Genomic DNA, 24,267 nt, shown 5'->3' with positions numbered 1-24,267 from the left:
CACAACTATCGAGCACGTGCTCTAGAGCCTGGGAGCCACCACTGAGCCCATATGCCCTAGAACTTGTGCTCTGCAACAAGAGAAACCACTGCAATAAGAAGCCTGTGCACTGTAATGAAGAGTAGCCCCTGCGACTAGAGGAAGCCTGTGCAGCCACAAAGACCCAGCACAACCAAAAGTAAATAAATAAATAAAATTCAGCATTGGGAGTAGAAAGAAAATATATGAGACAAGTAGAAGCTTAAGGATGCAGACCTTGTACCCAATCAAAGATTAGCACTGTTATGATGCAAACCCAGTATCCTGTCCCACTTTAAAGAACTTCTTATTTGTGTACTGCCTCTGAAAAGTGAAAAAAGTGAAAATGTTAGTCACTCAGTCATGTCCAACTCTTTGCAATCTCATGGACTGTAGCCTGTCAGGCTCTTCTATCCATGGAATTCTCCAGGCAAGAATACTGGAGTGGGTAACCATTCCCTTCTCCAGGGGATCTTCCTGACCCAGGGATCGAACCCAGGTCTCCCATATTGCAGGCAGATTCTTTACCACCTGAATTACCAGGGAAGCTCATGCCTCTGAGATGTGGTAAATTCCAGAATGTGTTTTATAAAAACAGCCTAGGGACTTCCCTGATGGTCCAGTGGTTAAGAATTCACCTTGCAATGCAGAGGACACAGGTTCAATCCCTGATGGGGAACCTAACATCATACATGCCTTGGAGCAACCAAGCCCACACACCACAACTAGAGTCTATGCGCTGCAATGAACATCCCATGTGCTGCAACAAAGACCCTAGTGCAGACAAATAAATTAACTTAAAAAACAAACAGCCTATTTACTACCTTATCCCACTTACTACAGCCGCATACAAAATAAAGTGGCAGATTAGAGTCTCACTTTTTAACTTTTTCTCTTCCACTACAAATTTTAACAGGATCTCAAGTGGTAAATTTTTTTCTCATTCTAAGCATCCTACAAATCCTTACGTTAAAATTTCACTGTCACTGACTGATGTGTCAATAGAAAAATAAACACGAGTCTCAACCCATTACTATTTCATTCTGTCAAGTTCAGATCGGCTGCATGAGCGGAGCCCCCACCTCTGTTCTGCATACCATTCCGTGAGAGCTGCTGCCTGGAGACTTGACAACCTGGTACCATCTCCTCCCACAATCACCCTCCCATTCCTCCAGCTTATCTCTGATGTCAGAGAAGAATGAGCCTCAAACTTGTACATTCCAACTCCAGCCCTTGGGGGAAGAACCCTCGGCACAGACATTTGGCATCTGGAGGCAGGATGGGGCAGCTGGCTGCCCAGTCACCCATCACATAAGCCAGGCCCCCACACTCCACCCAGGCTGGCAGAACCATTCACAGAGCTAGACAGGGTCCCTTTGGAAAGCACCAAATCTGAGTCTCTGGGGCAGCCCCATATAGTCTCGGGGTATTTATCTCTGGGGTACTGGGAATGGTATCAGGACCACAGGGGTCAGCACCCCTAGAAACTCCGCCAGTCACCTGACGAGAGTGTTCCATCAGTCACGCCTATGGAGAAAGGCCCACCATGCTAATGCCAGGGCAGATGAGACCTGGCTGGCTATGCAAACAAGCCCAGAGCCCAAAACAGAACAGTGAGAATTAGGTCAACCCTTCTTTCTCACTGGACTATTGGGACTCAACTATGTGACCCCAGACAAGCCAGTGTTCCTCAAAGGGGCTCAGTTCTCTCCCTCTAAAACGGACAGAGATGGGTGGAACCAGACAAGTCACATCTAAGGCCAAGGATCCATGACTCTGATTTCAATCTAAAACCAGAAAAAACGTGTAGCCAGGTGTGTAATTACTAATGTACTGTTTTTCTTCTGAAGGCTCTGGGTTTACTAACATCTAATCTTGTGATCTTCTTCCAAGAGAACTTTCCCCCAAATATCCCTAGTTGTACTGGGGAAAGGATTGGAAACTTCTTTGGGACTCAGTTCTCTCCTTCCATTCCCAACTCCACCACCTCCACCTGTACCCACCATGCCCACTTCAACCTTCACCTGAGCTCTTCTCAAGGCTGGGATGCTGGCAGACCAGGGATGTAAATCTCAGGCACTTGCATTTTTTTAAATATTATTTATTTGGCTGTGCTGGGTCTTAGTTGCAGCATGTGGGATCTTTTATTTGTAGCATGTGAACTCTTAATTTCAGTGTTTGAGATACAATCCCATGACCAGGGATTGAACCCTGGGCCCCTGCATTGTGAGTGCAGAGTCTTAGCCACTAGACCACTAGGGAAGTCCCAAGCACTTGCATTTAACATTCGCTGTTTAGAGTCCTGCCCTATCCACTCCTGGGCCCCTTGGAGGGAATTCTAACTCATTTCTCATCCTGTGTGCCAGCCTATACCCTGGGCACCTGGGCTCAAAAGAAGAATGATGTGTCCCATACTCAGGGAGTTGACTCTTAAATTAGGGAGGCACCACATCAGTCCATGGGACAGCAGTTAACCCCAGGCCCACCTGGGAGAGAACACCAAGTGAAAGCCTGCCTGGGCAAAACCTTGAAGGTGCTAGGCAGATGCTGTCAATGCCCCCCCATCCCCATAGCCCTCCTTAGAATTCTCAGGACAAAGCAGACGTGCTGAGCAGTTAGAGCCATAGGAAGAAACCTTGAGCCAACAAGCAGCAGAGGCTGAGGGGGTAAACATCCCACCTCCTCGCCATGGGATGAAATAATCCCAAGGCAGCTGGACACAGGCTCCCAGGAGGGCTGAGTGAACTGCTTGTAGTTAACACAGCTGTAGTACCTGCCCTTCCGGGTCTCACTTCCTTACTCCCTCTCCATGCCTCTCAGGATGGTCTCTGGAGTAAACTACCTGCATGCAAGTCCTTACCTAAAGGCCAACTTCTGAGGGAAGCCACGGAGGTCTGGAAGAGTGAGCTGGATTGGAGAGTAAGGTGCTCCTAAGGAGGGCACCCAGACAGAAAGCCCACTTGGGAACACCCCCTGGGCGGGGGGCGGGGGGGGGGGTGCAGCCTGACACACTTGTTGGCTCCAGGACTTTGTCATTGGACTTTAGCATCCTTGTCCAAAGAGGGCAAACACTTGAGTCATCTTTTCCAGAGGTGGTGCTGAGGGAGGAGAAGGGGCAGGAAAAGATGACCAGGGTCTTCCTGAGAGGTGCCCAGTGACCCTGCCCAGCCATCTGCCTCAGTCCTGAGACCACAAGGGCCCAGAAAGTCAGCTGTTTCTTTGGAGAATGATCTGCTCAACTATGAAAGGAAATACCCCATCTGTCCTGGCTTCTAGAGTGATTTGGATCCAAGTATTTGGAAGAGTTTCTCTTGTGCTTACAAAGGATATTACAGTGTGAAATCCTGAAGCGTGTGGAAGGCAATATAAAGCAGTGGGTAAGCCAGACAGAAACTAATAGTGTGCTCCAAAGCCTAGAAAGCCTCTGAGAGCCTCAGTTTCCTTACCTGTAGCATGGGAAAAATCTTACCCAGTGAGGATTCAAAAAGATAACGCATACGGCATTGGGCTCTGAGTACAGTAAGTGCTCAATTTTAAAAGGCAGAGGGAGGGTCCATGCTGGTAACAAGCAGAGTGCACCCACTGAGGCAAGGCCAACATACCACCTGGGTGAGACCCCTGAACAAATGCTGCCATGAAGGATCTGCCTCCAGACTCCCTGGCTTAAGGGCCCAACTGGACAGCCCACCAAGAGCATCTCTGCTTGAGTTGCTGCTGCTGCTGCTAAGTCACTTCAGTTGTGTCCGACTCTTAGCGATCCCATGGACTACAGCCTACCAGGCTCCTCCATCCATGGGATTTTCCAGGCAAGAGTACTGGAGAGGGTTGCCATTGCCTTCTCTGGTCTGCTTGAGTTGGGTATGACCAAAGCAACAGAGCAGTCAGAGGGCCGAGCTCAGACATTGGGCCCACCTCACTGGCCAGGCCCTTGCTGCCACTGGCGGGCCCCAGCAAGAGCAGGAATGAGAAGGTGGCTCAGAGGGCCTGGGGCTCCGGCAAGTGTCAGACAATGACCTCAGGGGGCTCCTCGAACAGGGCCTGTCCAGGCCTCTTGCCCCACTGGTGTCCAGAGGAGCAGGCCAGCATCACTCTCTGGAGTCCTCTTTATAGGCCTCCATGGACAGCCACTTCCTCCTCAGGGTCTCTGTTCCAATGGGCATGTTTCAGTGGATTCAGCTCCCTCTCATCTGGGCACCCCAGCCTGAACACCCCAAACCTCTGCTGCCCTCAAGTTGCTGGTCACCTTGAGAGCAGACCCAGCTGGTTATTCTCTGAAAGAAGATGAGGTTGTGGTTGACCTGCTGGGTGCTCTCTGGCACGAGAACCAAGCAAAGGCAGAGGTCAGGGCCTTACCTCAGGCTGCCCACTGACCCCCATGCCAGTCCTTTCACTCTTCCCATATTTCCCTGACCCCTCCTCCCTCTTGACCTCAGGTAATCTGTGACACAGCATTTCTACCTCTGGGGCCTGAACCTCAGGCTCCTTGGATAGTGAATGCAATGCCCCAAACAGTGTTGCACAGAACAGGCATCTCCCTGCCCTCTCGTGTGGCTGATGGAGGTATATTTCTGAGCAGCAAGGCTCCGGGCTAGCATTTAACTGAAAGGATATTTTTGAGGCTTTAGGTAGAGAAGGCCTCAGAAGAGATGCCCAGGAATTTGCAATTATCTAATTAAACATGCCAATCCCCAGAGGTCCTGGAGTTCCTCAGGGCTGTTCAGATAAGGACTGACAGGAGGAAGAAGTTCTGGTCTCAGAAGTCTGTGTACACAATGCTGGGAATGATTAACCCCTGGCTGGGGGTGGGGGGGTGTGCAGATCAAAGACCCTAGATGAACAAACAGTCTTGGAATTCTGGAGAAGAAAGGCACTGACTGCTCTAAACAAATATGCTCAAAGGAACGCACACTTAACATCCCCACAGCTTCAGGAAGACCTGGGCTTGTGGTAACCAGGACTGATCACCCCAGCCATGAGGTGGGAATGATCTTTCTGTACTTCTGCCCTCTTTATTGTTTCCCACCCCTTATGAGAGACAAACATTCGTACTTTCATCAAACTGGGTCCCAGAGAAACGAAGCCATGGAGCTTCCCTGGTGGTTCAGTGGTAAAGAATCTGCCCGCCAATGCAGGAGACACGGGTTTGATCCCTGAGCCAGGAAGATCCCATATGCTGAGGAGCAACTAAGCCCCTGAGCCACAACTATTGAGCCTGTGGTCTAGAGCTCAGGAGTCGCAACTACGGAAGCCTGCGTGCCCTAGAGCCTGTGCTTAGTAACAAGAGAAGCCACCGCAATGAAGAGTAGCACCCACTTACCACAACTAGAGAAAAGCCCAACAACAAAGCCCCAGCACATCCAAAAATAAATTTAAAAAATTATTTTTTAAAATAGGAAACAAAACCAGTCCTTCTCTATTTGCCCCATGCCTGCCCCTGCTCTCACATTCCTCTGAAGACGCCCCTCCTGCCGCTTTTTGTTTCCTGTGGACTGGGGTGCCTTCCTCTTCTGGAAAGGGGGCTTTCTCCTCATACCAGCTTACCATGCAGCCTCCAGGAAATGGGAACCACCTGGCAGGAGGATCAGATTCCTGGGAGGTGATGGGGCTGCCTCTGCCCCTCTGCAGCCATCAGCCCTCGGCGCTCATGTTGGCCCAGAAGAGCTGACTCCCTCCATCTCAGGCCCCAGAAAGGTGGTTGGCTTGGTGGCTAACTGGCTGGCATGGGGCCAGGTGAAGATGGGGGAGGCCTGAAAGGAGGTGCCATGCCTGGAAAGGGGCAGGGACCAGCCCAGGTCCAGAGTAGGAGGAGGAGACAGGCAGTGAGGGTGTTGGCTGAAGACCACAGTGTCTCAGTAGGGAAGGGGGGTTGTGGGAGCTGGGGTATCCGAGGCTCCCTGGTGGGTGGGGCCAGGGCCAGGGGCATCTGGGAAACAGACCTCCTGAAATTCAAAGTTGAGCTGCTAGCCACTGGCTCCTGGAATCTACAAGACAAAATTGAAGACTGCAGACAGGGGCACCCAGGGCTGCCACACTCCGAAAGGACAGCTTCTGGGTGAGTATGACATACTGCTGGACACATGGACTCCTAGACTCAGTTTCCAGGATTTTTCTCATTGCCTTGACCCGCAACTAGCAAGAGGAGGCCCTTTCCCTGGATCCAGGGTGGTTGCTCAGGGACTTAGCAGTCAACACACACAGCAGAGCAGAAACACACACCTGCAGAAATGAGGGGATGTCAAGCCAGGACCTCAAGGCCAGGACCTAGCTGGAAATAGCTTTGCCACTCCCACACCAGCCCACTGCTGCCTTACCTACCCCAATTTGATCTCCCAGCTGCCTGTGTAATCCTGATTACTCCAGAAACTCCACACTGAGCAGCTCTCGGCCATCCCTTGCTGGCAGGGCTGACTTCAGGAGTTTTTCTTGGGACCAACGTGGGATGAGAGAATGCTTGACTCCAGGTTCCCAAGCCCTACAACTGTCTGGAGCCTCCTTTCTTCCCTGAAGGCAACCCTGAGCCCTCCCGTTAAAGAGATCCCAGAACTTCAAGTGTGACCTACAAACCAGATCAGAGGCAAACCAGACTCACCTGTGGCTGGGCAATTCTAAGGATAAAAAGTGGGACAACCAATGTCATTGAAACTAACAAAATCTCCCTCAAGTCCCATGTTTTTACCCCAGTGGAACTTCCTCCCTATGGAAGCCTCCCACTAAAGTGTTATTAATATATGTTTATGCAGCAACTTCTGCGCACTTGGGGAGAGTTTACAAAAAAGCCACGTTCCCTTCTCTCCAGAAGCTCATGGGATGAAGACAAGCAAAGGGAGCTTACTGGGTTCAGAGACAGATGAGAGAGGCCTTCAGCAAAAGATTCCCTATGGGTGGTAATCCTTGAGTGAATTAGAGGAAAGGGAAAAGATTGGGGAAGGAAGGGCAGGTGCCCCGGTGTACATGCAGGAAATGATGGGGGAAGCAGGCAGGGGCAAAGTCACTCACTACACATCCCCGACGCAGGGATCAACCCCCGCCCTTCAGAGAACATCCAGGGCTAGGTTCTCCTGGGAAAGGGGCAGCGAGGTGGGGGCATTTGCCCCTTCTTGCGGGGGTTCCGCTGCATTTAATGGGCTGTCCCGCTGTTCTCTCCAGCCACTCGCCATGTGGTGGGCCCTGCTGCTGCTGCTGCCTTTCGCGATAGCGCCGCGACCCAGCCAGGCGGGGCCGCTCCAGAACAGCCTTGTTTTCCGGCTCACTCAGCAGGGCCCCTGGGGGAGCGGGGCCGGTAACTCCACGGTCTCGCCCTGCGAGTGGCTCCCAGTCGCGGGGGTCACGACCCTGACTTTCGTGAACCGTGGCCTAGAGCGCCTGCCCGGCTGCCTGCCGCGCGCGCTGCGCAGCCTCGACGGCAGCCACAACCTGCTTCGCGCCTTGAGCGCTCCGGAGTTGGGCCACCTGCCGCAGTTACAGGTGCTGACACTGCGCCACAATCGCATCACTGCGCTGGGTTGGGGCCCCGGAGCGCCCGCAGGGCTGCACTCCCTCGACCTCAGCTACAACCTGCTGGCCACCCTGCCGCCGTGCACCGGGCCCGCGCTGCCCGGTCTCCGCGCGCTGGCCCTGGCCGGGAACCCGCTGCGGACGCTGCAGCCCGGGGCCTTCGCCTGTTTTCCCGAGCTGCGCCTGCTCAACCTGTCCTACACCAAGCTGGGCCGCGGTGACCACGAGGACATCGCCGACGCTACCTTCGCGGGGGTGGGCGGCGCGCCCCTGGCCGCCCTCCAGGTGCTGGATCTCAGTGGCACATTCCTCCCCCGCGGTGAGTGCCGGCGCGGAGTGTCTAAGCCTGCGGGGTGGACGATCCCGGGAGGGAGGGCTGTGAACTTCCTCGAGGGGCGCTGTCCGGGGCGTCTTCTTGCAGGAAGGCTCAAAGAGACCCCAGAGATTCTCTGAGCCTAGGGCACCCTGTTTGAAGCGCCTCACTGGTCTGCACTCCTTGAGTCCCAAGAGTTGGGGAGTATTACCTCCGCTCTGCTTGTGAGGAAACCAGGGCACAGAAAGGAGAATGGCTGGCCTGCAGCCTCCCAGCTCCTTAGCGGTGCCTCCACGTCTGAACTGTGGCGTTCTGGGTCCAGAGCCCACAGGTTTAACCTCTGTTCTGCTCCCCAGCAGAATGGAGAATGGGGAGTGGACGCAGTGCTTTGGGGCTGATGAATGGACAAACCTGGTATCAAACATTTTAACATGAAGCACTTGATGTTCAGAGGATGCTTTCATTGATTTCTGTTAATACTTAGTTGGCTAAAATTCTTTCTGTGAATGTTAAATCCTTCAAACAAGACACAGAAGAGAGGTGGGAATACCTATTCTCCTGTACTTGGGTATTCTGACTCTGATTTACAAGGTTGGTTTTATTTAAAAACACTTCACATGTGATAATCACCTGCTCCACCACCAGAGAAGGGGCACGTTCTCCATTTACTAGGAGAGCGATGAAATGAGATTTCCGGCCTCCTCCTGCCCCCTCCTCCTCTGAGCCTCCTTCCTTACATTCCTCAAAGATTTCCCCTGCTTCTGGTAGCCATCACATTGAAGGCTGGGGCTTCTGTGTGGGGTTTAACAAGAGGGTGGGACAACAGCGTACTTGGAGGCAGCGTCCTAGAGTCAAGCTCAGCCTTGTTCCTTCCTTGTTGTGTGGCCGTTAGCCAGTCATCGTCCTTTGGGACCTCAGCTGTGCGTCTGAGATTCCTGAAGCTGCCTGCTGTCCCCATGCTCAGCAATGACCTTCACCACTCACCTTGTCACTCTCATTGTTTCCTTAATGCTGTGCCAGCCTCATGGGTTCATGCCTTCCAGGATAGTGGGCAGTGTCCCATCTGTATTTCAGTTCGGTCGGGATGGATCAGAAACCTGCCACGGCTCACGTCGCTCTACCTGAGGAAGATGCCAAGGCTGAGGAGCCTAGAGGGGGACATTTTCAAGATGACCCCTGACCTGCAGCATTTGGATTGTCAACATTCGCCAGCACTTAGCTCTGTCCATACATATATCTTTCAAGACACGCCTCACCTACGAGTCCTTCATTTCCAGAAGTAAGTGTTTCTAAAACACATGACTGAATTTTGCCCATTATACTAAATTTAATAGTCATAACTATTTTATAGAATAAACTACACCTTCCTTTCCCTCCCATTGCTCTTTCCTCGTTGGGGTCTTGTTCCTCCTTATGCTTTGGATGATATAGTGAGCACATCCCAGAGAGTCCATCCGGCCTAAAACCCAACCAACTCAGTGCTGTCCACAGTAATGTTAAAACTTCAAACTCTCACACGTGTCAAGTTTCCTTCAAGTCCAGGATGAGAAATTTCCAGTGGGAAGAGGGCATCAGGGTCTTTATTTCTCCATCCACCTGCTTCTCCATGTGTTTATGCAAATCAGCAGCCCCTTCCAGGGCTTGAGCAGCTCCTACTTGCACTTGGACCCAGGGGTGGTTCCCTCTGGGCCAGGGGTTATCCCAAGTCTCACCATATCCACCCTCCTTCCCAAGAGCAACTACTATCCTGACTTTTAGCAGGAAGGGCAGCATACCTCTGAAGATGATCCCTGGCCACCTGCTTTCCTGGGAGCCCACAGCTAGGCCCTGGGAGGCAAGCACCATTGTGCTGCCATCACTCTTAATGTTGCCACTTCTCTTTTTTCTTGACTAGCTCCAGAGTACGCACTTTGGGGCTTTTCATGAGGGGAAAGGAGATAGAACACACAGAGCACTTAGCTCAGTGCCTGGCACATGTGTGTGCTCTCTAACATTAGTGAAGATCACGGTGGTTGTGATGGTGGTGAGATTATGTTGACAGTGATGGTGATAATGGTGTCTCATGGTGGTGGTGGTGGTGGTAATGAATGGTGACAGGATGGTCATGGTGATGATGATGATGGTGGTGATGACGTGGATGAGAGGGATGTCATGTCTGGCTTAGACTCCTCTTTTGAGTTCCAGACTGATGAAGCATTGTTTGTCAGATGTGAAACCGAACTGCTTGGACTCAATCCTGACTCCACTTACCACTTCCTAGCTATGTGAGTTAGGGCAAGTTAACCTATGCTCTTGAGGCTCAGTTTCCTCATCTGTAAAATGGGAATAATATCCAATCCTTGCCTACTGCATTGCTGTGAGAGGAAATGCTTTGATATGTGTCTAGAACAGTGCCTGGCACAGAACAGGAGGTTTGTGTAATCACTACTGGGCATCTCCACTGGATGCTTCCCAGGTCTTTCAGGATCTAGGACATATCTAGATACATAAGCCTGGAGCTCATGGAAACTCTGGGCTGGAGATTCCTAAATGAGCATCCTCAGCACAGAGGTAGTTGAGAAAGCATGAGGAGATGACAGTGATGATGCTGATGAGGATAGTAGTGAAGACACCAGTAACCGTGATGGTGTTGATGGCCACAAGATGGTGATGGTGAAAGCATGGCCTCTGCTTTCAGGGAGCACACAGTTCTGTAGGGAGAAACATCTGTCAATTGTCATGATATATTGGGATCAGTAACAGAGGCACATGCCACGTACCATGTCATAAGGCAAGTAGGGTCAGTGATCAGCTTCAGCAGGCTGGAAGAAGAACATAATTGTTCCATATCTTCAAAGGTGAGTCTAAACTCCCCAGGTGGAGAGAGGCAACCTACAGTCCAAGAAAAGCAGGCATCCCTGGATCAGACGTAGGGGCTGCTTCTTCTTATCCCTATACTTCTCAGTTTGCTGCAGTCTGACCACTGACTTCAGCTTCATGATTGAATGGAACCAGTGGCATTTCAGATGCTATGTCCAGTGGACACTTCTCTATCCTCTAAGCCCCTTCTTGAGTCCTTCCTCCCTCATGACACTCTCTCTTCTCATCCTTAGGATGCTGCTCTGGTGCTTCTCCAGATTTTCTGGATAGGCCTTCTTAAGGCCCTTGACTATTTCCTCATCTTCAAACTTTTCTGCATGTCATTACTCACCCTACATGCTTCCTCTAGCACTGTTTCCACTCACTTTTCCAATGCCATAGGATTTGGCAAAATGTGGGGTGTTGGCGATGTTCATTCTCAATAGAGCCAGAATGGAGCCCTGGTCACCAGGTCCAGCCTGGTCTCCATTCCCAATGGTTCTGTGCCAGCCCTTCCCACCCGCCCTGCAGGGCAGTTTGAGGTCAAGTTCTCATCATTCCCTACCCAGCTAACCAAAAGCCTTCTAACCCATGACCTTCAGGAGTGCACAGGTTAGTGCAGGGAATCTTAAACACTTTTGTGCCATGGACTTCTGTGGCAGTCTGTGAAGCCTGTGGGACTTTCTCAGAAGAAGGTTCTTATATACATAATATCCAGTTCCATCACTCATGGCAAATAGATGGGGAAAATGTGGAAACAGTGAGAGATTTTACTTTTTGAGGCTCAAAAATCACTGCAGATGGTGACTGCAGTCATGAAATTAAAAGATGTTCCTTGGAAGAAAACCTGTGACAAGCCTAGACAGTGTATTAAAAACCAGAGGCATTTACTTTGCCAACAAAGGTCCGTATAGTCAAAGTTACGGTTTTTCCAGTAGTCAAGTATGGATGTGAGAGTTGGACTATAAAGAAGGCTGCATGCCAAAGAATTGATGCTTTTCAACTGTGGTATTGGAGAAGACTCTTGAGAGTCCCTTGGATAGCAAGGAGATCAAACCAGTCAATCCTAGAGGAAATCAATCCTGAATAACCATCTAAAGGGCTGATGCTGAAGCTGATGCTTCAATGCTTTGGCCACCTGATGCAAAGAGCCAACTCATTAGAAAAGACCCTACTGGTGGGAAAGATTGAGGACAGGAGGAGAAGGGGACGACAGAGGATGAGATGGTTGAATGGCATCACTGACTCAGAGAGGTTCCCTGGCTCAGGCGGTAAACAATCTGCCTACAGTGCACGAGACTCGAGTTTGATCCCTGGATTGGGAAGATCCCCTGGAGAAGGAAATGACAACCCACTCCAGTATTGTTGCCTGGATAATCCCATAGACAGAGGAGCCTGATGGGCAATAGTCCATGGGGTCGCAAAGAGTTGGACTTGATTGACTGACTAACACTTTCACTGACTCCATGGACATGAGTTTGAGCAAGCTCTGGGAGATGGTGAAGGACAGGAAAGCCTGGTGTGCTGCAGTCCATGTGGTCCAAAACAGCTGGACACGAGTGAGTGAGCAACAAATGTAGGATTCCAAAGAAACCAATTATAGTTATCAAAATATTTCTAAGTGTGTGTTTCAGGAGTATGTATGTGTGGTGTGCTTCTTTATTTTGTTGTTGTTGTTCAGTCGCTCAGTCATGTCCGACTCTTATAGACCCCATGGTTTCCCTGTCCTTTACTATCTCCCAGAGTTTGCTCAAACTTATGTCCATTGAGTCAGAGATGCTATCCAACCATCTCATCCTCTGTGGCCCCTTTCTCCTGCCTTCAATCTTTCCAAGCATCAGGGTCTTTTCCAATGAATTGACTCTTTGCATCAGGTGGCCAAAGGATTGGAGCTTAAGTTTCAGCAATTCAGGGTTGATTTCCTTCCTTTAGGATTGACTGGTTTTATCTTCTTGCTGTCCAAGGGCCTCTCAAGAGTCTTCTACAGCACCACAGTTCGAAAACATCAATTCTTGGGTGCTCAACCTTCCTTATGGTCCAACTCTCACATCCATACATGACTACTGAAAAAACCATAGCTGTGACTATGCTGACCTTTGTTGGCAAAGTGATGTCTCTGCTTTTTAATATGCTGTCTAGGTTGGTCATAGCTTTTCTCCCAAGGAGCAAGCATCTTTTAATTTCATGGCTGGAGTCACCATCTGCAGTGATTTTGGAGCCCAGTAAAATATAGTCTCTCTCTGTTTCCACACTTTCCCCATCTATTTGCCATCTATTTGAAGTGATAGGACCAGATGCTATGATATTCATTTTTTGAATGTTGAGTTTTAAGTCAGTTTTTCACTCTCCTCTTTCACTTTTATCAAGAGACTCTTCAGTTCCTCTACACTTTCTGCCATAAGGGTGGTGTCATCTGCATATCTGAGGTTATTGATATTTCTCCTGGCAATCTTGATGCTGGCTTGAGCTTCATTTAGGCTGGCATTTCTCATGATGTACTCTGCATATAAATTAAATAAGCAAAGTGACAATATACAGCCTTGATGTACTCCTTTCCCAATTTGAACCAGTTCATTGTTCCAGTCGATTCTAACTATTGCTTCTTCATCTGCATACAAATTTCTTAGGAGACAGGTAAGGTGGTCTGGCATTTCCATATCTTTAAGAATTTTCCACAGTTTGTTGTGATCTACAGTCACAGGCTTTAGCGTAGTCAATGAAGAAGTACATGTTTTCCTGGAATTCACTTGGTTTTTCTATGATCCAATGGATGTTGGCAATTTGCTCTCTGATTCCTCTGCCTTTTCTAATACTGCTTATATATCTTGAAGTTCTGGGTTCACGTACTGTTGAAGCCTAGCTTGAAGAATTTTGAGCTAAACCTCACTAGCATGCAACATGAGTGCAATTGTGAGGTAATTTGCACATTCTTTAGCATTGCCCTTCTTTGGGATTGGAATGAAAACTGACCTTTTCCAGTCCTGCAGCCACTCCTTAAATTTAAAAAATCCAGCAGGAGGTCCAATAACTTCAACAATTTTGATGATCATTAAGTTCAGTTCAGTTACTCAGTCATGACCGACTCTTTGTGACCCCATGGACTGTAGCATGCCAGGCTTCCCTGTCCATCACCAACTCCTGGGGCTTACTCAAACTCATGTCCATCGAGTCAGTGATGCTATCCAACCATCTCATCCTCTGTCGTCCCCTTCTCCTCCCACCTTCAATCTTTCCCAGCATCAAGGTTTATTCCAGTGAGTCAGGTCTTTGCATCAGGTGGTCAAAGTATTAGAGTTTCAGCCTCAGCATCAGTCCTTCCAATGAATATTCAGGACTGATTTCCTTTAGGATGGACTGGTTGGATCTCCTTGCAGTCCAAGGGACTCTCAAGAGTCTCCTCCAACACCAAAGTTCAAAATCATCAAATCTTCGGCACTCAGCTTTCTTTATAGTCCAACTCTCACATCCATACATGACTACTGGGAAAACCATAGCTTTGACTAGATGGACCTTTGTTGGCAAAGTAATGTCTCTGCTTTTTAATATGCTGTCTAGGTTGGTCATAGCTTTTCTTCCAAGGAGCAAGCTTCTTTTCATTTCATGGCTGCAGTCACCATCTGCAGTAATTTTGGAGCCCCCCAAAATAAAGTCTGTCACTTTTTCCATTGTTTCCCCATCTATTTGCCATGACATGATGGGACCAGATGCCATGATCTTAGTTTTATGAATGTTGAGTTTTAAGCCAATTTTTTCACTGTCCTCTTTCACTTTCATCAAGAGGCTCTTCATTTCTTCACTTTCTGCCATACGGGTGGTGTCATCTGCATATCTGAGGTTACTGATATTTCTCCTGGCAATCTTGATTCCAGCTTGAGCTTCATCCAGCCCAGCATTTTGCATGATGTAATCTACATGTAAGTTAAATAAGCAGGGTGACGGTATACAGCCTTGATGTATTCCTCTCCCGATTTGGAACAAATCTGTTGTTCCAATGTTCAGTTCTAACTGTTGCTTCTTGACCAGCATACAGATTTCTCAAGAAGTAGGTCAGGTAACCTGGTATTCTCATCTCTTAAAGAATTTTCCACAGTTTGTTGTGATCCATGCAATAACTTTGGTGTAGTCAATATAGCAGAAGTAGATGTTTTTCTGGAACTGTCTTGCTTTTTCTATGATCCAATGGATGCTGGCAATTTGATGTCTGGTTCCTCTTCCTTTTCTGAATCTAGCTTTGAATATCTGGAAGTTCATGGTTCATGTACTGTTGAAGCCTGGCTTGGAGAATTTTCAGCATTACTTTGCTAGTGTGTGAGATGAGGGCAATTGTGAGGTAGTTTGGACATTATTTGGCTTTGCCTTTCTTTGGGATTGGAATAAAAACTGACCTTTTCCAGTGCTATGGCCACTGCTGAGTTTTCCAAATTTGCTGACATATTGAGTGCTACACTTCACCAGCATCATCTTTTAGGATTTGAAATAGCTCAACTGGAGTTCCATAGCCTCCACTAGCTTTGTTTGTAGTGATGCTTCCTAAGGCCCACTTGACTTTACATTCCAGGAGGTCTGGCTCTAGGTGAGTAATCACACCATTGTGGTTATCTGGGTCATGAAGCTCTTTTTTGTACAGTTCTTCTGTGTGTTGTTGCCACCTCTTCTTAATATCTTCTGCTTCTGTTAGGTCCATACCATTTCTGTCCTTTATTGAGCCCATCTTTGCATGAAATATTCCCTTGGTATCTCTAATTTTCTTGAAAAGATCTCTAGTCTTTCCCATTCTATTGGTTTCCTCTATTTCTTCACATTGATCACTAAGGAAGGCTTTCTTATATTTCTTTGCTATTCTTTGAAACTCTGCATTCAAATGAGTATATCTTTCCTTTTCTCCTTTACCTTTAGCTTCTCTTCTCAGCTATTTGTAAGGCCTCCTCAGACAACCTTTTTGCCTTTTTGTATTTCTTTTTCTTGGGAGTAGTCTTGATCACTGCCTCCGTACAATGTCATGAACCTCTGTCCATAGTTCTTCAGGCACTCTATCAAATCTAATCCCTTGAATCTGTCACTTCCACTGTATAATTGTACGGGATTTGATTTAGGTCATAACTGAATGGTCTAGTGTTTTTCCCTATTTTCTTCAATTTAAGTCTGTATTTGGCAATAAGGAGTTCATGCATTGTGATTAAAGTGAAAGTCGCTTAATTGTGTCCTACTGTTTGTGACCCCATGAACTATACAGTCCATGGAATTCTCCAAGCCAGAATACTGGAGTAGGCAGCCTTTCCCTTCTCCAGGGAATCTTCCCAACCCAGGGATTGAACCAGGATCTCCTGCATTGCAGGCAGATTCTTTACTAACTGAGCTATCAGGAGAGCCCTTTGATGATCATAAATGACAGAAAACTACTGAAAAGTGATTTCAAAATATCTGTTTTGTTGGTGATTCACCTGTGGTTTGTTGCCTTCATTCGTCACTGAAACAAATGGTGAATTTCAGTTAGAGATTTGTGAAAGAGACCTCTATCCAAGTTCATATACCCTGTCTCCAAGGACCTCTGGTTGAGAACCCCTGTAATCCAGTCACCATATTCAGCCAGGAGATCTGTCTAAATTATAATCTGATTGAGTTTTAAGACAAATGAAAACTCTTCCATGGTTGGAGGAGAAGGTTTACCTCTTTGGCTGGCTCATCCCTGGACTCTATTGCACCATCAACCCCACCCCAACCCCGTGCTCCAGCTGGGGAAGGAGCCACTTCCTCTCTGGGAGCTCTCAAGCCTCTGAAGCTCATTAGATGTCATCTCCCCTGTGGAACCCTCTTCCCTTTTTCTCAAGCCCTCCTTGCTCTTGACTCTCCTTACCTCACCCAATGTCTCCCCTGGGACATTATCTGTGATAGATGCTGGCAACATGTGGGTTCCTTGGCACAGCCAGCACTCTCTGGAGAGGGGGTAGCACCCTCCTGGCTTCTCTGCCAACCTGGCATGCCCAGTGTCCTCCACCATCCTCTCTGACAATGCTACATGCGGGAGGGAGAGGCCTTTGGCAATATTTCAGCAAAAAAAGAAAACAGGGATTATTTGGAAGATAAGTAGAAACTTCTTCCACATTAAGGCTCTTTCAGTTCAGATGCAGAGAATACCCAGACACGGACACGCCTCAGGACATGAAGCAGGCTCTCCCGTCCTTGGCATGTGATGGGAATGCAACTTGTCTTTATCGTGTGCAAGTTGCAATGTGTGGCAGAAAGGGCCACCAGAGAAGGAAAAGGCTCCTTTTCCTTATATATAAAAATGAATGAAATATTGGAAATTCCAGTAGTTACTCGGCAGTTTCACTCCCAGGGGCCCAGGTTGAGTCCCTGGTCAGGAAACTAAAACCCCATAAGCTGCTGGTTTGGCCAAAAACAATAAATAAATAATAAGTGAGTGAAATATTACCTACCTCATGATTGACATAATGATATCAATGAGATAATGTTATTATCTGAATACTAAGCAATGTTGTGTATGTTCAGTCACTCAGTTGTGTCCAATTCTTTGTGACCCCGTGGACTGTAGCCCACCAGGCTCCCCCGTCCGTGGGATTCTCCAGGCAAGAATACTGGAGTGGGTTGCCATTTCCTTCTCCAGGGGATCTTCCCAACCCAGGGATCAAACCCAGGTCTCCCACATTGCAGGCAGATGCTTTAACCTCTGAGCCACTTACCCCAAAATACAGCAATCCTTTTCTTCTCCCACTTCAGGCAAAAAAAAAAAAAAATTCCTTTGCAAAATTAAGTGCTAAGTAAACTCCTTTCTAAGATTTCCACTCTAGCTCTGTGAAACCTGCTAAAAGCAAGTATTTGCATATGTGTGTGTGTGTGTGTGTGTGTGTATACACATACATACATTCATTACCACACGTATATGGGGCTTCCCAGGTGGCACTAGAAATAAAGAACCCACCTGTCAATGCAAGAGATGTAAAAGATGCGAGTTTAATCCCTGAGTCCAGAAGATACCCTGGAGAAGGGCCTGGCAACCCACTCCAGTGTTCTTGCCTAGAGAATCCAATGGACAGAGGAGATTGGTGGGGAGTCTATAGGTTTGCAAAGAGTCAGACATGACTGAAGTGACTTAGCATGCACTCATGCATATACAGGAGAAGGCAATGGCAACCCACTCCAGTACTCTTGCCTGGAAAATCCCATGGATGGAGGAGCCTGGTAGGCTGCAGTCCATGGGTCACTGAGTCGGACATGACTGAGCAACTTCACTTTCACTTTTCACTTACATGCATTGGAGAAGGAAATGGCAACCCACTCCAGTGTTCTTGCCTGGAGAATCCCAGGGATGGCGGAGCCTGGTGGGCTGCCGTTTATGGGATCACACAGAGTCGGACACGACTGAGGCGACTTAGCAGCAGCAGCATGCATACACATATATGTGGGTTCCACTTAAGTTTCAATATAATGGCACTCACATATGTTCAATGCTCCACAGGGGACAACTATCAGGTGCCCACCAGCCAGGAGTGTTAGAGAAGATCTGGGTGGTGAGTCCTTCATTGCCCAGAACATCTGCATCTCCCCCAGAGCAATAGTAGAAAGTTCCCAGGTAGATGAAGAAAAGCCAGTCTTCAGTTGGAAGAGGCCTGTGGATACAGTGCAGTTCCTGTTGCTCACGATTGTCAGATTGTAACTAGAATGTGTACAAGAGGCTGGGAGACTCTAGGAGTTGAGACAGTTGAGGCCAAATACTTTGGGCAGAAAGAGCAGAAAACCAGGAGGGAGCCTGCCATTGCTAGGTGTGGTACATTGTTGGCAAATATGGCCCCAGTAATTCCTCCCATCATCCTTGTATACACAGCCCTTTGCAAATGTGACTTTGCAGCTCTTCCCACTAAGAAGTAGAGTCTATTCTCCACCTCTTAAAGCTGGGCATAGCCTTGCGACATGTTTAGGCCAGAGGGACATTAGCAAATGTGATGTAAGCAAAGACTTGAAAGTAGTTAAGCAAATTGGGGCTCACCCTGTCTTGCTGGTAGAGACTGGCACACGACCATGTGCAGAAGCCTCCTGGGTGATGAAAGACACAGGCAGAGAGGCCCTGGCAAACCAGTGGAGACTCCATATAGGTGAGGCAATCCTAGATCTTTCCGGCCCAGGTGAGCTGGCCCAGACCATACGAACCACTGAGTCAACCCACAGAAACACGGAAAAGAATAAACATTTATTGTTTTAAGTTAAGCTGCTGCTGCTAAGTCGCTTCAGTCGTGTCCAACTCTGTGCAACCCCATAGACGGCAGCCCACCAGGCTCCCCCACCCCTGGGATTGTCCAGGCAAGAACACTGGAGTGGGTTGCCGTTTCCTTCTCCAGTGCATGAAAGTGAAAAGTGAAAGTGAAGTCGCTCAGTCGTGACTCTTAGCGACCCCATGCACTGCAGCCTACCAGGCTCCTCCATCCATGGGATTTTCCAGGCAAGAGTACTGGAGTGGGGTGCCATTGCTTTCTCCATAAGTTAAGCTAGTAAGAGCTAACTGACACACTTCACTGAGGCATCTTCCAAAGGACTGGTGTGGAATGCCATCAGCTACAGTCCACCTGCAGTAGTATACAGACTGTTCTCATTAAGAACATGTGTATACCTATGGCTGACTCATGTTGATATTTGACAGAAAACAACAAAATACTGTAAAGCAATTATCCTTCGATTAAAAAAATTTAAAAAAATTTCTGCCCTTTCTTCACTGGTCTATAATAACAATATCATACTTTTATGTAGAGATCTACATTTCTAAGTACTTTTATAATCACCAGCAGGTGATTTTTTATATAGCCAGCAGGGAGAATGTCTCCATTTGTTATGAGAGGTGATACTGACTAGGTTAGGTTGGTATCTCCACAGATTAAAAAAAAATCCAAGGTCATTAATAGTTTTCTCAAAGCAAACTAGCCCCTAACAGAATGGTTTTCCCATGACACTACTATGGCTGTCTGGGTTTAGTGTTGACCTAATTGTACAAGCCTGAGTTAATTAATTTTTGTGTGTTTCAGCTGCAACTTGAGTTCCTTCCATCCTTGGAACTTGCATTCCTCCCAGGTCCTGTCCATCAACCTCTTCGGCAACCCTCTCACTTGCAGTTGTGAGTTGTCCTGGCTCCTCATGGATGCAAAGAGGATTGTCCTAAGCAGGTAGCACGTTTAAAAAGCAGATGACTGAGGGGTGAGGATCAAATCTCTGGGGCTGAAGTTCTCAGTTTGTATCCTGCTCAGGTAACAATGCTGGGCAGGTTGGCAGTGCTGGGTGGAACTGTTCCCCATGTAGTCACAGTCAGGGACCCAGGAGATGAAGGCTCTGCCTCCATCCCAGCAAGCCTGAGGAGCAAAGAGCTGGAGGAGCCCACTCAGGAGGCTTAAAAGGGCCAGGCCATCACTTTCACCCACATCCCACTGGTCAGATTAACTTAGCAGGTCATGCCTACTGCATTGGAGGCTGGGAAATGTAGTGTAGCTGTGTGCCCACTAGGAAAAGAAAATGGGCTAAGTAAACAGCTAACTCTTTCTCCTAAAGTGGAGTTATCATTGCTCATTTTACAAATGAGAAAACTGGGGCAAAAAGAGGAAGGTACTTGCTTAGATTCATGCAGCCACTGGGTGGAGGAGGTAGGATCTATTGTCTTCCAAAATTCTGCTCTTGGGACTTCCCTGGCTGTCTGGTCATTAAGACTCTGCTGCTTCCAATGCAGGGGACCCCGGTTCCATCCCTTGTTGGGGAACTAAGATCCCATGTGTGGCCAAAAAAAAAAGACACAAAAATGTGTTCCACTGAGTCCCCAAAACAGAGCCTGGCTTTCTGTGGCATTCAGTCCAGTACCAGTGGGCTTATAGAGCTCTCATGGGACAGAAGCCTGAATATCAAGTGAGGCTCAGTCTGCCACCCCTCACCCCTTCATCTTGCCTATAGCACCAGGCTCTTTGCAGTGAGTGAAAATGTTGAGAGTTCAAGCTCTTCACACCACTTACTACTATTGATTTTGGCTGTTACTTAATCTCTTTGTGCCTCTACCTCCTCATCTGTAAAATGGGTATCTCATGAGGTAGTGGAGATTTAATTAGTTTCTACATAAAAGTGTTAGCAATAGTCCCTAGCATGTAGCAAAGTACTCAAAAAATTTTAGCTAGTATGAGTGTTGTTACTAGTACTCACCACCAGGAAGCAGAGAGGTGAGAATAGAACGACAGACCGCACTTAGGGCATCTGGACTGCCCTTCACTATGCTCACCCTGGGTTTAGGCTCTGCATTTGCTAGCCATGCTATCTTGGGCAGTTAGTTCCTCTTTCTGAATTCCCTTTTCCTTCTCTGTCCAATGGGACTTACAAGGGGAGCCTCCTTGAAGGTCACTGAGGTGACCCATGTTGAGTGTGTACCATGTGGCAGATGTGTTACACAAGGCTTGGGAGAGGGATTATCTGCTCTAAGGACTCAAAGCCCAGCACAGAAGCAGCCCCTCTAACTGACTGACCTCTCCTCTAGGGCGGCAGACATTGTGTGCAAACCAGCTGCAGGATCCAGTGGTACCTTCTCAGCCCCTCTTTTGCTGTCCCAGCTACCAAGTGTGTGCCATTCGGATCAAAACACCACCCTCCTTGATTCCAACCCACCCTCCTCAGTCATCTCCACCCACACACCATCTGCTCAGGGTTCCTCCACCTTGCGGAGCACAACACCCTCCACCACACCTGCGGGAGGCCAACAGAGCGTCACCAGATTTCCCTCCCTCCCTGTGGATTCCCCTACACGAGCAGCCAGGCTGCGGTACAGCCTTGCCAAGGATGGGGCCACTCCCTCAACTACTGTCTCTCCAACAGGTTCAAGCAACTCTGGCGACCCACCTAAGTCTGTGAGCACAGCCTGGGCAGAGCACCAAGAATATGCTACCGGGCTTATCCTGGAGCCTAGTAGCTCAGCGGCCTCCATCCCATGGGCCAGCAGACACCCTGGTCTCTCCCCTGCCTCCCGGGACTCAGTGAGCCTGCCCCAGCCCGCCTGGGAGACTCGAGCCACCCTGCAGTCTCCCCACCCCCCTCCTTCCGAGGGCGGGATTCCTGTCCTGCTGCAGGACGACTCCAGGGAGGAGGAGGAGGAGGAGAGCGGAAAAGAGGAGGTAGGGGCGCCAGCCTGGGATGTACCCTGCGATTACCACCCCTGCAGGCACCTCCAGACACCGTGCGCAGAGCTTCAGCGGCGCTGGCGGTGCCGGTGCCCCGGCCTCAGCGGAGAAGACACCCTGCCAGAGCCTCCCAAGCTGCAGGCGGTGGCGGAGACCACCGACACGACGGCACTCGTGCGCTGGTGCGCCCCCAACTCAGTGGTGCGCGCCTACCAAATCCGCTACGCACCAGAGGGCTGGCCAGGGAACCAGTCGGTGGTGGGGGACGTATGTGCCACCGCGCGCCAGCACGCCCTGCATGGGCTGTTACCGGCCACCGCCTACCGGGTGTGCGTCCTGGCGGCCAACGGCGCGGGGCTGAGCCAGCGCGGGGCGTGCGCCGCCTTCACCACCGGGCACAGCCCGATGTTCATCACAGCGGGGCTGGGCTCCGCTGGCGGCCTGCTGCTAGTCAGTACAGCGCTGCTGGCCACCGGTCTCTGCCGCCGGGGCCGGACGCCACGCACCCCGCCCTGCCACACGCAGCTGCTGGCCTACCGCAACCCCGCCTTCGGCCCTGTGCCCGAAGCCCCGCTCTCACAGGAAGCGGTTCACTGAGCGTCCACCGCCAGTGTGGAGGAGGCGGTCCTGGGGTCTGGAAAGACCCGTCTGCCTATTGCTTCCTCGAGGCTTGCGCTCCTTGGGCACATGTGGCACTGGCCGAGCTGGGATCCTCAGCCCCGGGAACCTCTTGCCTTCCCTTCTTGCTGCTTCTCTGTTCCCAGAAAAGTTACGGGTCACCTTGCTGGGCACCCTGTGTTGGTTTTTCCGCAGCCGGTGTCCCTCAGCACCCGATAGAATAGAATTGTGTCAGCCGTTATTGTCCTATTGGAAGCGACATCTTCAAGTCATTTCAGTAAAGTTCCCTCAAGGTCAAGCTCTGGCTAAGGTTCTCCAGCTAAGAGATCGACTCCAGCGGATTCTCTCCCCAACTCCCTGTTCCACACACCCTGACCGCCCCCCTCCCCCTGGACCCCTGCCAGTGGATTCTTAACCTGAGAACCAGTTATGGTCCCTGAAGCCTTCTGTTCATTTCAGGGTATGGCAGCAGGTGTACTTCTAGCTTTAAACTGCAGTCTTCCCAGAACATCTGTGAAACACAGGCAGGGGGAAGGCTGTCTTTTCAAACTTGGTTAGTGCATTTCACTTAAGACCAGGTGGGTAGAGGAACCATGAACTTTTTGAAGGAAGCATGTTCAAGAACTTTTCTGAGAGAAAAAATGAACAAAAGGAAACCCTCAAGGCTCTAGCTAAACGCCAAAGCACTTCTCTGCTCAAATTGCATCAAACTTTCTCTTATTTTACTTCTATACAAACTTAGGAAGGAAAGTGATTTTATTAAATTAAAATGGGGTCATAGTTCTAGATTTTAGTTTTCTACCTTATCATTTATGTAAGTTTCCTGTGGCAGCCGTTAACAGACTACCACAAACTTGGTTGCTTCAAACAACTTAAGTTTATTCTCTTACAGGTTAGGCCAGAAGTCCATAGTCAAGGTATCAACAAGGTTGGTTTCTTCTGGAGACTAAGGGAAAACTGTTCCATTCCTCCCCTCTGCCCTGGTGGGTGCGGGGAGGGGGGTCAAGTAGCCAGCAATACTTGGGTTCCTGAGCTTGCAGGTTCCTTATCCATGCCTCCTTGTCTTCTGACAGTGTCTAAATCTTGCCCCCCTCCTTTTTTTCCATTATCTTTTCTCCAGTCTTGAGATATAACTGATGTATAACATTAAGGTGTACCATGCAATGATTTGAGACTCCTATGTATTATTGAGAGATAATTATAATGAGGTTAGTGAATACATCTGCCACTTCATAGTTATCTTTGTGTACATGTGCAATAAGAACTTTTAAGATCTTAGCTACTTTCCAATATACAGTATGATTAACTGTAGTCATCATGAACTTTCTTATTCCATTTGACCACCTTCACCCATTCCCCATCCCACCTCCCACCACTAGGAACCAACAATCTAATTCTTGAATTGGTTTTGTTAGATTTTGCATGAGATCATGATGAATTTGTCTTTGTCTTATTTCAGTTAGTATAATGCCCTCAGGATCCATCCATTTTGTTCCAAATTGCAGGACTTCCCTCTTTTTATGGTTGAATAATATTCCATTATATATATATATATATTTTCTTTATCCACTCATCCATTGACATTTAGGTTATTTCCATGTCTTGATTACTGTAAATAACACTACAATGAACATGGGGAGTGAAGGTATCTTGAGATAATGATCTTATTTCCTTTGGATATGTACCCAGAAGTCAAATTTCCCTCTTCTTGTAAGAACACTAGGCATTGGCTTAAGGCCCACCCAAATCCAGCACAACCATCCTAATTTTGATTACATATGCAAAGACCCTATACCCCAATAAAGTCACTTTCACAGGTACTGGGGGTTAGAACCT

At 48.7% G+C, this 24,267-nt stretch overlaps 1 protein-coding gene across 2 annotated transcripts; it reads left to right on the top strand.

Annotated features, from left to right (window-relative positions):
• Positions 1–5,840: 5,840 nt before the first annotated feature.
• LRRN4 (leucine rich repeat neuronal 4) lies at positions 5,841–24,011 on the top strand. Of its 2 annotated transcripts, XM_002707724.7 has the most exons (5): positions 5,841–6,070; positions 7,165–7,831; positions 8,900–9,104; positions 19,696–19,833; positions 21,177–24,011. In XM_002707724.7, the coding sequence occupies exons 2-5, from the start codon at positions 7,174–7,176 to the stop codon at positions 22,408–22,410; spliced, it is 2,235 nt and encodes a 744-aa protein (XP_002707770.5). In that variant the 5' UTR covers positions 5,841–6,070; positions 7,165–7,173; the 3' UTR covers positions 22,411–24,011. The 2 variants fall into 2 exon arrangements, with proteins under 2 accessions (XP_002707770.5, XP_059748947.1); XM_059892964.1 differs by lacking the exon at positions 5,841–6,070 and having other exon boundaries at positions 6,920–7,831.
• The last annotated feature ends 256 nt before the right edge of the window (positions 24,012–24,267 follow it).

This window comes from Bos taurus, chromosome 13 (assembly GCF_002263795.3).
Source record: "Bos taurus isolate L1 Dominette 01449 registration number 42190680 breed Hereford chromosome 13, ARS-UCD2.0, whole genome shotgun sequence".
Taxonomy (NCBI): Eukaryota; Metazoa; Chordata; class Mammalia; order Artiodactyla; family Bovidae; genus Bos; species Bos taurus.
Note: the sequence above shows the minus strand (reverse complement) of the source record. Positions and strands in the feature narration are given on the sequence as shown.

Bases quoted from the DNA above. Each gene is read 5' to 3' on its own strand.
- LRRN4 (XM_059892964.1), top strand. From the start codon at position 6,970: ATGCAGGAAATGATGGGGGAAGCAGGCAGGGGCAAAGTCACTCACTAC. The intron at 7,832-8,899 runs GTGAGTGCCGGC...TCTGTATTTCAG, and splicing joins TGGCACATTCCTCCCCCGCG to TTCGGTCGGGATGGATCAGA. The intron at 19,834-21,176 runs GTAGCACGTTTA...CCTCTCCTCTAG, and splicing joins AAGAGGATTGTCCTAAGCAG to GGCGGCAGACATTGTGTGCA.